Raw genomic sequence first — 12,480 nt, forward strand, 5'->3', positions numbered from 1 at the left:
CAAGTTCTAACAAAAAATTGTTTGAAAATAGCAATTAATGCCTTTAGTTATTGGGTGTTACTCATGCTTACTTCCTTTTCTTACGTTCTAGGGGAAATTACCTCTGTCAGGAATAAGTGTAACTAAGCTTGAGGATACTGAAATATGCAAGAATGCTTTTGAAATATCTGGTAAGTAGAGTTTCCTCGAAATAGAGTTAGCAACTTTGGTTTTGAATAGAAAATAAAGTATGTATTAGTATTCCCTTTGTACGTTTGTGTAGTAACAGTCCTATTTTGTGGTGCATAATAAATAAATGGTGTCCCTCAATTTCCTGGTACTTTGTGTCTTATATGTCCGTCTAATTCTAAGATAATGTTTGGCAACATCTGCAAATGCAGAAACAGGATTCTACCATATACATATGTGCCTCTTGCATTTAATGGGTGATGGCTTCATATTATTTCACTCTTTTGTTTTAGCCATTAGAGATAGGTCGAATAGCAGATTTCTCGAACTCGAATATCGAATTCTAATATTAAATCCTGGCTCAAATATTTGAATATCTCAAATTTCGGAAGTTGGCTTAAATTTAGATGATAAATGCATAGATAATTAGAATCAGGAATATGGAAAAAATCATTTTCGGCAGACGTATTTCTAGAAGCTTGGGGGCTAACTTAACCTTTCGTCAGGCGCAATATTGGAATTGTTGAATTCAGGCGCAATTTTCCCAGCGGGCAAAGATGTAAAATAACATAAATAACTCTTAAAATGGCTCAGTAGTACACCTTAAAATCATAAGCACCATTATTAGTGTATTCTAACACATAAATTAATTATTATTTGCTATGCATATATTAAGGCTATATTATGTGTCCGATAATGCTTTTATTTCGCTTTATTTTACCATTATTTTGCTTAATTATGCTAAATAATTTGCAATTGATCTGTTGACATAAATGCAAAAAACGAAAGTCTGCAAATAGGGTTACGAAGTAAACAGATACTATGAGTATAAAGGGTCTATGACAGCTATTGGCAAGAAAAGCGCTGAGTGTGCCAGATCCATCGCTCACTTCGGAAGGTTAAAGTTTAACAGTATGGTTAAAAACAATAATTACGATCAATCCAAGTGTGATAGGCATTGTTTATGTTAATGTTCATTCTTGATCAATATTATTATAAACTGATCAACAATAGTTGCTCTCAACAATCAAATCAAATATCCTCCTGGAATACATAGATGCAAATGGCGCAAAGCAGCTATTCGTGTTTTTGACTGTGTTCCACCAGTTTAAAAAATCTGAAAAAAATTTAGATCATACTTCCGAGTACGGGTAATAACATATATCTTTTCGGCTGTCTATTGTTTCCTAAATTTTTTAATTTAATTTTGAAAATTTCAAACTTATGTAAAAGTTGAGTTTTCGGTCAAAAAATTTTGAAAAAAATCAGGATGGTAAAACGTATTTGTATTTACATTTTAAAATCAAGATAACGATTTTACAAAAATAAAAACTGGAGATATGGTTAAAAAAGTAAAAAAGCGTGTTTCAATTTTTTTTGGGGTTATTTTCCATTGTCGAGGCCTGAAACTTTGGGGAAACATATTATTTTGGATGCACTTCAAGTGTATATTTTTTAATTTTTCAAAATCTCTGGGGGCACTTTTCACCATCTTAACCTGCTAGACCCTTTAACAATTACACATGCACAAACTACTATAGGGGCATGGACAGGGGCAACCTACCCAGGTGGGACCCGAACACGCTACCTCTTGTTTGCCATGCGATGACTTCACCCCACCATTACTGAGGCCACAATTTATGTATAGATACTAGATAATTCTCCAGTCATTATGAAACACTCCAATTTCTTTCAATATTGCATGCAAAGCATGCATGCTTTCAATATAGCATTTCAATCCTTGTTATTAAAAGCCTTTTATATGCCCATTCTCTTGTTTGCAAGCTGCCTAATGGCAAATCTTCCCTTGTGCCCTTGTTTTTCCTAAAGCAAAATTAGTCTAATGCCTGAATTCTTCATTTTTTTAAATTTGCATGTAGATAATTCTTGAAAGTATGTTGGATGCACGATTTGTTTGGTTAGTGGTGCTAAAACGCTTGCATTTTTCTGCTCTCTCTGCTCTTTATTTATTAGGTATGATGATGTTCTTCTCAAAGACCTTCGGTATGTTTTGTATCGTGCATATGTCGCCGATGGTTTTGTAGAGTTAAGAAAATATATTTTCACCTCCATTTTTGATAAGCTCTGTAGGAATATCGCCGTTTCCAAATGATTTATTCATCCTTAAGTCTTTCATTCCAGCATCTAATTCGGATCTTAAGATTGAAGCTCTTAATCATCTGTTTCAACTTCATTTTCCTCTTCAATGGCATTGCAAGAGTCTTTCCATTTTATAACTCTTACTGGCACTCCTTCCATCTCTTCAATTTTTCTTCATTTTCAATTAGGAGATCTCCATTCTTGCTCTAAATGGCATTGCATCTTGTGCTATGCTTCTTGAAGTGGTTAATCACTATTCTACTGGCAGCTTCTACTTTTCCACTTGAGAGGTTGTCCTGCACATCCCTGCAGATATTCTTCAACCACATTTTGCTAGCTTTCCTTGCTCTGCAACTTACCGTATAAGCTTGTGTAAGAGGAGCACACGTGTAAGAGGCGCACCCCTATTTTGAGGATCGAAGCTATAAAGAAAAAATTTTGCGGCATTTTTTTTATCCTATCATGCGGTGTTGCAGATGTATGCCTGGAATTTCGACAGTAATCAAAATTTCCTCTTTTGGTACTATTTGAAAGAGGAAATTTTGATAACTGCGGCGGTAATAGCGGCATAAGAGGGAGTAGAAAGAGTTCCGATCCTCTCTTCGCATACGCCATCGCTCTACGTTGCTTGTCCTACTCACGAACAATTTTGTTTAAAAGCTCTCGCAGAAGTATTGCAATAGAATTGCAGCCGTGGAAAATTTTAAGGCAACACGACAGGCACATAGCATGAACCTTCCCAAGAGATTGGACAACAATCGGGGCAATCTCAGCGCCGTAGGATAATAACCACGTCGTAGATTTAAGGCCCCTTGCACAACACCGATTTTGGACGGCGGGTAAAATATCGGCCGTCCACATTCCAATCGTGAACAATGGGAGAGCATTGGAGCTTGCACACGTACCGACCACGCGCCGGCACTGGCAAAATGCCGGTTAGCTGCCGGCCATTGTCACTGTGGATCGCCGGCGCCGGCTAAAAAACATAGCAACTTATCGTTTGACCGGTAAAAATCTGGCGTGTGTGCAAGCATCGCTTCGCCGGTAAAATATCGGTCGAAAATCGGTGTGCGTGCAAGGGGCCTAACGGAACTACACTCGGCCCTCCATCAGCCAATGCCTCTGCCGGTTTTTTCCTTTCCGAGACTCCACAGGAAAATTTCAAGTTACAGGGGAACAATTGAAACGTGTTTCATCCCTACCCCATCTCACCAACTGACCTTTTTCGGTCAACCAGGTTCAATTTTCCGAGTTTCTGGAGGTCAAATGCTAGGTGAGTCACCTTCTGAGCTCGGAGATATCTCAATATCTTTCAGCAATCGTAAGACACGCACGAGGTTCTAAAAAGAATTTGACCGAACGCGATGTATATCTGACAGCATTTAAGTTTTTTGAGCTCTAATTGATTGACACAAAGATTTATAGCTAAAACAAGGCTACTAATATTCAACATAGTCCAAACAGCACAATTTCGGAAGAAACAAGCGTAGCATAAGCGCATTCAAACAAGACGAGACGGACTGGAAACTTCAGGCAACGCAAACTGCGTATATCACATTGCTGCGCCTTCGCCCCTTCGCATTAAAGGCAACGACGTCACATGCAAGATCGGACGTGTTCTTCCCTTGTTCCTTCGTTCATAGCCTCGTAGCTTGAAATACGGAGGGGAGGGAGCGTGCTCCTTCCCCTCGACCTCGCCTTCAGTGCTCTTCACTTATAAGCATTTCCGATTTCTTCTATCCACCATTTAGTCCAACAATGAACACACTCGTTCGAATATTTTAAACCGCAGGTTTTGACACCAATATAATTTTCAGTTGCAAAAATCCTCATATTAGCGTCTGAAGATGATTTTTGAAAAATCAGGTGCTTAACGTTATGGAAATTGCTCGGCAAGACAGATGTTGACTATTAACTAGGTATGTCCTTCAAAACGACGCGTTTCTATCCGTTTGATAAGCGATTACACTCTGCAGTATAAATGCCGCGGGATTCCCACTCGTGGCAGCAAATTTAGCGCGCGCTCCGGAGCGAATCACCCCGCACGATCTTTTCAATGTTCACCTCTGGGGTACCGACGTGACGGCGCGATGCTTGCAAGAAATTCAAACAGGAGCATTTTAAAAATACGTCACTAAGGGAGAAACTCCCCTGCCTGCCGCTTGATTTTGACCCAGGGTTTCAGATGACTGACTCACGCTGAAAACCAAGGCCACTCAGTTCCCCTTGAACTTGCAACCGGTGAAGGGGAGGGGGGGAAGATAAGAAGTTTGTGTAAGAGGCGCACCCCCATTTTCGGCTGCAATGTCTGGGAAAAAAGGTGCGCCTCTTACACGCGCTTATACGGTATTTCGTTCATTATTTTCTTGCAGCTAATCCACTAAAATGTAGACTATTTCATCTTGTGTCTCCTTGCATTTTCTACATGTATCTTCTTGTTATGATTTTTAATGAAGTTTTAGTGACTACTACTGCGACTACTACTACGACTAGCCTGTGTTCAATGCATAATTCAAGTAATATTTCCCCTCTTTTATTTTGTTTAACTTATCCTTATGCCTCAATTATTTTTCTGTCTTTCTCTTCTCTGACATCAGAGTTCCAAACTCCTAAAATAATTAAATTCTCTCCCCTTTTAAGGTGTTAGGTTGCCTCTGCATTATCTATGTGTATGTCCTCTTATCTTTTTGTCTTCATAGTCTGTTATTGGCATGTAAACTTGTACTGCTACAGTATCAAAAGCTTTGGTCTTGATCTTTTCTATGATTATCCATTCATTTATAGCAGAAAGCTTTTCACCCACATTCCTTCCCTCTTCCTCAGCATTATCCTAACTCCAGCATTAACGTTTGTGTGAGCAATTTTAAAACTTCCAATCCGAAAGCTTTTTTCCGGTGGCTTCATATTGCTTATTCCTAGCACGTCAAGGTTCTGCATTTCCACCTTCAAGTTCTATAGCCTTCCACAGGTCCTAAGCCAACTGACATTCCATGTTCATAACCTAATTATTTTGCCCTTCCCTTAATATTGTCCTTTTGACTGATGTACCCTCTCAAGTAGTCCCAACCCAGAGATCTCATTATATCTGTCTCAAGAAAATACCATCGTGTTTTAAAATAATTGGAGGAAATGCTGCTATTCCTCAGGATAACAATGTGGTTGGTTCCCTTAGCATTTCACATCATTGTATTGCAGCTGTTAAAGTAAATGTTTCCACACCTGCAGTGAAGTGGGTACTGTTGCACTGAGTGCTGTAGACTCCACCATCACTCACATCAAGAAGAGCTGCTGCTCTCTCCCCCAGGCGATGGGAAATATAAATTTTTGTGGCCTCTCTTCATCAAGTTGTGGCTTCTTCGCTGGCTAAATGTGTCATTTGGATGCCATATCTTACCCAGGGATGGACCCAATCCACATTGTAATGCCATTATTTTTGTCCTCAACTCCTTATTCGGAAATTTAACTTGCTTACATCCAAGCTAATCTCTATAACTGGAGGTCAACCCACCATCCACAACATTCACTTTAAACTTTCATTAGTGACGCTATTGTAATTTCTTACTTCGTACAAAAGCATGTCTAACTTGCCATGGTATGGTGACTCAGTTCTCATAATTCAACATGATTCAAATTACAGAAATTTTATATTATTCAAATTTCCTATGAGTTGGTGTTTAGCCACAAAAATTTAGTTTTCTGGGGTATAGGACAAAGCAATACCTTAAGTCTTGCAACAATATTGTTTTCATATTATTAGTGTAATTGATGGCAGTTCTATTGTACATCTTAGAATCTAACTTGAGGGAATAGTTGTCCATTGGGGTGAACATTGGGCTGCTGATCAAAGGTTGTATCCCTCTTGGGTGGGTATCTCTTCTTGAGTAAAAATCCTTGTTGTATGTGGTGGCCAAAGGAAAGGTTTACCTTGAATTTATGGATTTTACACTACTGTGCCTGCATCAAGAGTGAGTTCTAACCTCACTTATCTAAGCTAACACTAGTTTCCATGCATAGAGTGATTATAATGCCCACAAAATACATAAATTGCATTGTATTCTTTCATGAAATTTTATCATATTCCCCATATAGGTCCAATGATTGAGCACATAGTAGCCCAATGCCAGAGCAAGGAAGACCAGGCGAAATGGGTGTCATTGCTCAATCATCACATCAACAACATCCGCAAAATCAGCACGACATCCGGCTCTGGAGTGTCTAGTCCATCCTCGGCTCCAGCGTTGCCTTCATCCCCACCATTGCCATCCGCAACCACATCGCCAACCAGCAGCACCAAGTCCCAGAAGGTCTCGTCCTCTTCTCTTGGGATGTCCAATTCCACCCAAGCTGCCAAGCATGTGAGTTCTTACAAGCCTCCCGTTCCTCCTCGACCCTTCCCCCCACCCAAGCAGGGGAAGCTTCCTGATGGCACGAGGCCTCCCAGACCCCCACTCCCACCTAAACCAACAATATCTGTCAACCTTTCCCTGATGAGATCCCCCCCAGTCGTTCGTTTGAAGCCAAACCACCACAGTGACCCCCAACTGCCTGGCTTCAGGGCTGTGAGTCAGATTTCGGATGCCAGTAGCAGTTCATGTGTGTCCCACACCTCGCTTTCCGAGTTTGAGAACCTAAAGAGTGTGGCGTGTTGTCCCCAAGGCAATGCATCATGTGGCGCAAGTGAAGAGGCCAATCTGCCCGTTGTTTCCTCTCCTGATGCACTATCCTCTGGGGATGATCTGGCCAAGTTCAAAGACCGTTGTCAAACTGACGGTGGGATCGCCAGTGCATCAGGGGTTCTCTCTCGATCTATGTCCTCCCTTTCTTCCAGCGAGCTTCCTTCTCTTATAGATTTTCCAGACACATCATCCAGCACATCCCTTTGTATGCCTGCTGATGAGTTAGACGCATCAGCAGGAGAAAGAGTCTCTAGGACTTTGCCTTCCAAAATGTCAGCAGATACCAAAACCTCACCAGTTTCTCCTGCTGATGCGTCAGGGATTGCTTCAGCAGCTGATGCAAGTGCTCCAAAAGAAGCTAATGCAGTATTAGAACCTGTTTATCGTCCACCTCGTCCGTACTCTCAGCTAGCGGCTCACTTTGCTGATCTCCTTCAAAGACACGTAATTACCTCACAGATGCTCAAAGAATTGCTTTACAAAGAATATGGATCAGTTGGAGGGTTAGAAATGGTAGCGCTTAGAGTCAGACCATCTGAAATACAACCCTGTGAAGAAGGTGATGATGGGAAGGATGTGGAGAATAAGGTTGTTGAAGAGGATGTGGTGAAGAAAGCATTCCTTCCTCGACAGGATGCAATTGACCGAGCTAGCGAGGACCCAAAAGGATCGGTGTACAGTGGGGATGAGTTTGTCAGGTACTTTGAAGGGAGTGATGTTGAGGAAGTATATTTGGAGTCGGGTGATGACTCCGACTCAGACGATGGGAGTTTTGTTGAGGTATGGATTGAGGATGAAGACGAATGCTGGAGGACCATTGGGACCCAAACAAACCCCTCGTACTTCTCAACCTATCTCGATGATTTAGAGGAGGAAGAAGAAGAGTATGGAGAACAGTTTGAGGGAGAGGAAAATGAGGTCCATGGCGAGGTTTATGGCAGTCAGGAAATTGAAGTCAGGGATGAAAATTATAGTGACATGGTATGTCGTGATTCCTCAGGTACCAATTCCGATGGCTGGACCTATAAGGATTATCATGGCAATGAGGAAAAACCAAAAGTCATCCCAGCATGTAGCATGGCTGGTTTATCATCTCCTCTTCTGGATCTAAGGGAAGCTGGAGTCAGCACAGTGCGTGAAACACACCACTCCAGCAGCAAAAGATTTGCCACTGGGAAGAAGAGACGGCTTGCAGAAGAAGAAAAGAGACACAGCATACCAACTGCACTGCTTCCTTGCCTTTCAAGAGAAACTGGTGGAGAGAGAATGCATGGTGGGTCATTGGATGAAGCCGATGGTCGTGGCAGAGAGGCTGGTAGTCGACCCTTAGATTGTGCCAAACCAGTTGTGGACAGTGGTAAATCTCCTCAATTGAATAGAGGTTTGACAGAAATCGATTCTGAGGTGGGATTGGAGGATTCAGGACCAGGCTCCGGTGTTAATCACCAAGGTGCCACAAAGAAGTCTAACATCAAAGGCAAGAAGAAAGGCAAAAAGTGTAAGAAGGGCTCGAATACCGTGGAGACTGAGGGTGGTGATGGAACAGGTAAAGGGGGTCATTCGAGAAGGAAAGAGAAAAAGCAGAAGGAGTTGAAGGATGAATGTGTGAGTGCATTTCTTGAACCAGAATGTCTGGGAGACGAATCCAGTTTCTTTCCCACGCAGGCTGGGCTGAGTTCAAAACAGGATGATGGGAGGTTGTTGCATTTTGTGGAAGATATACCCTTGCAGGGGTGCAGAGAATGCTTGACTGGACCAAGTGGACCACTTAGAGGTAATGATGGTCTCGTCTGCGGTGAGCGAGGACTCGTTGGGGAGAGGTCGGGGATGGACTACGGTATATCCTGCACAGGTGGAATGCACAACCCTAGCTGTAAAATAGCTGCTGCCGAGGGCTTGGGGGAAGTTCAGTGTACTTGTCACTGGGTGGATTTCCCCAGCCGTCGCTCTTCCGACTCGGGCCTTGCAGATGTGTGTTGCACAGGTGCCCAAGGTGAGAGGGATCGGAGGAAGAAGGAGCGTCAGCAGACGCCGCCTTCGCAAAGGGGGGATGATGGGTGCCACGACTGTGAGGAGAGGACGGTTTCGGCGTCGACCTCCCCCTTGTCTCCTCTTGTGTCTCCCCTCCCGACCGAGGATGATGGCATAGCAGGGGACGAGGAGGCAGCCCCTTGGTGGGAGAAGGTGCGGCTGACGGCCCAAGCCTTGGGCGTGTCAGCCGAGGCTCTGAAGTTGTCTGCGCAGGCGCTGAAGGTGTCTGCAGAAGCGATGGGGTTCCTTGGAGACCAGGGGGCCGCTGGTCGCAAAGTGGCAGGCAAGGGGTGGCTGTGTGCCCAATTCCGTCTTGTTAACACCAGTCATGTCCACGTCTGCTTTAATTTGCATCCTTGAATTAACAATTGCATCTGTTGTCTCCGCATCAGTGTTACATGAGTTATTTATGGGATAGTTTGGGTGAATCTCAGTTTAGATGAATATTAATGGTCAATTTTAACCTCATTTGAAAAAGGCCAGATTGGCGCCCTTGCGATGCCACTCCACGTGACGTCAGAGGGACCTAGATGCTATAGGAGTAGTCAGGAGTTTTACATCGTCTGAGATTACAAATGCATGCATGAGGCACAGAGCTCAGGGAAACATCTCTTAATAATTACCCATTAAAATTACCTAAGTTCAGAAAGTTTCCTTAATTTGATAGGGTATTTATAATCCTTATTTAAGCCAAGTGTTACCTGCTAGCAGCCTGTAGTGTATCGGCGCTCATAACCTTCCACCAAGGTGGCCTCACACAGCTGGAACCAGAATGATGTCACACAGGATTTTCCCAGCATTCATACTTAGCCATCGTGGTCTTGCGTGCTTGAAAATTTTCACTTTTCATTTAATCGCAAAAATGGATATCGTCATTTAAAAATCTAAAAGCATGAAGTACATACTCCAGGAGTGATAATCTTTCAAATTAGGCAATAAAAAATAATAGGAAACCACCCTATTGTCTAATGTTAGATTCTCTAAGATAACATCATTTGCGCTTCCTTAATTTTGTTGAGGTGTCCTTTTTTGCTGCCTTGGGTTCAATCAGGATATTAAAAAATGGGAAATGAATGGTTACCTACAATCTTAATTTGTTTGAAGTACAAGCAAATGTGCTGTGGGAGAAACACAGGGGCAATATACTTCATCTTCAATCATGGCAGGAGCCCATGGTTTCTGTTAAGTTGAGGCTAATTCTTCAATATCCATGTTTAAGATATTGTGTAATAACTCTGCCTTTTCAATTTTACCACTCCTTAGCAAACTGATGAGATCCTAGTGCATAGGGATTAATTTATTCTTAATCAGTAAAGGTATTTATAATTTAAAAAATCCCTATGCTATATCCTGGCGACACTCATTATCAGGGGTGCCATATCCTTTCAAAAAAACTTGTGGCCACATTCTGGTTGTCAATGAAGATAAGCAAAGCAGTTTTTGTTGATATTTGAGGCTGGTCGATAGAAAAATTAGCTCTGCATCACTGTTGGCTGTGGAACACTTAGCGTGAGATTATGTAACCCATTGGTCAATTTCGGTGCTCTTAGAGAAAGTTGTTGTGAACTTCTTTAACTCCTTTAGAGATGGTGGAGTTCTCGCCTTGGTGTGACTGCTGTACTGAGCCCTGAGAGATTCTTCCCTCCCCTCCATATGGAGCATTTTTGCTGGACATTCGTGAAGAAGGGTGTCACGGATAATCACACACTCTAAGCAACAACCTTTTTCGACCCTTCCTAGAGGGGACTCCGCATTATCTCGGACTCCAAGGGTAGTTGGGCGCCCTCCTTTCGGGGTTTATACCACCCTACCTGCGGCATTATTATTATTATTATTATTGGTTCGCGGTCAATCATGCTTTGTTTATATGAATTAGCTCTGTGGATAATTGTTGCTTGAACTTAAATTGCAGACTTTGGATCGCTCATTTTTTTTTTGAGAGTTGTCAACTTATGAACAAAGCTCTACGGTCAGTATTAACGCATTTTATGCAGCAACAATTTCCATGTTGATTTTTTATACTGAAATCAAGATTTAAGTTAATATTTATCATAGAATTTCGTTTAAAAATTGTAAACGCTGTTCTAAAGACAAATAATTCAATTCTTAGTTTATATTTTTTGAGAAAGGAACAAATATTTATTTCGCCAAATGACTGGATCAACAATTGTATGACTGGGGTTCCTCATCACTAAGACGAGGGGTCTGGGTACCTGCTCCCGAATTTCGCAGGTGAAGCCTAAGCCCCACAGTGTTGGGTCCCGAAACAAAGACATTGCACACCCGCGACTATCATAAAAGGGGGAGAGCTAGGAAACGTATATATTTGGCATTCGTTCACATGTGTATGAAAATCTCCGATGAAAATTTGCTGCTTTTGTCTCCCGGGTCAAGAAACGGCCAGGTGCGTATTTTCATCTTTAGCAGGGAAAAGGGTAAATTTACACAAAACTTATCGTGGGATTTGATCAATTCATGAATTGGCGTGAAATCTTAAGTGAAAGATATATAACCCACAGAATTGAATACATCTCAGGAAAGGAATTTCTTCTTTCATGTCAAACAGATATGAAAATGGAATTGAGAAGTAAGTTATGGATAAAACATAAGGCAGCTATAGAAAAAGTCAGTTTTTAGACATTGTGTTTGCGGGCATCGTAGAGTTATTCTTCAGAAGAATGATAGATGGCCTCAAGTTCGTGTTATTTTTTAGTTTAAATGCCTCAGAGCCATGAAGCTTATCTTTCTTAAAGTACTTAACCCTTTCACTGAGGCTGTGAACGTACGTTCGCATGGCAGACTGCTGTGGACGTACTTTTTCTTCCTCCCTGCCAGGCACTTTCGCACAAGCACTTCGAAGGGTCGCTTATCCGGGACCCTTTCCTCGACGAGCTCACCCTCGTAGGACCGTCTCATCGACCCTACCAGCCGGGGGCCTCCCTCCCGGAAAGTGACCACTCTGACCGCAATTTGAAAATCAACCAATCAATCTGATCATCAAAAAATGATTGTTTGCATCGCACTCCTGCCAATCAAGTACGTCTTCGAACCGTGTTTCTGCGATGAGAAACAACGATTTTGTTAACTTTGCTGAAAATGCCATTTTTCGGTGGTCCACAGCCACGTTTTTAGCAAATTCGTTTTCAGCAAGTCAGAGCAGTCACTTTTCGGGAGGGAGGCCCCCCACTGGTAGGGTCGATGAGATGGTCCTGCATGGGTGAGCTTGTCGAGGATAGGGTCCCGGATTAGCGACCCTTCCGTACCTGCTCCATGGGCCCACAAAACGCATTTTAACCTTTCCGCCGCATGTGAGGAGAAGGTTTTCGGAGATTGAACAGCAGCGAAAGGGTTAATTTTATGTTTTGCAATTTTTTTCTATAAGCGTGCCTTTAGCATCACTTATCTGCAATTATAAGAAAATTTGACTATGCCATAAATAACTCTTTGCATCTGATGTCAAGTGGCCCATCCTACTAAATGAAGAGTGAAGCAATTCCATTTTTGC

The 12,480-nt window shown here is 42.2% G+C and overlaps 1 protein-coding gene across 3 annotated transcripts in view; it reads left to right on the top strand.

The window, feature by feature from the left end:
* LOC124167856 (rho guanine nucleotide exchange factor 7) overlaps nucleotides 1-12,480 on the top strand; it is a 67,461-nt gene that overhangs the window by 31,765 nt on the left and 23,216 nt on the right. For all 3 annotated transcript variants that reach the window (XM_046545905.1, XM_046545907.1, XM_046545904.1), the window contains exons 8-9: nucleotides 92-170; nucleotides 6,358-6,623. In XM_046545905.1, coding sequence (XP_046401861.1) covers nucleotides 92-170; nucleotides 6,358-6,623 — 345 coding nt within the window. The remainder of the gene's footprint in view (nucleotides 1-91; nucleotides 171-6,357; nucleotides 6,624-12,480) is intronic.

The sequence above is a fragment of the Ischnura elegans genome, chromosome 11 (genome assembly GCF_921293095.1).
Source record: "Ischnura elegans chromosome 11, ioIscEleg1.1, whole genome shotgun sequence".
NCBI classification, from domain to species: Eukaryota; Metazoa; Arthropoda; class Insecta; order Odonata; family Coenagrionidae; genus Ischnura; species Ischnura elegans.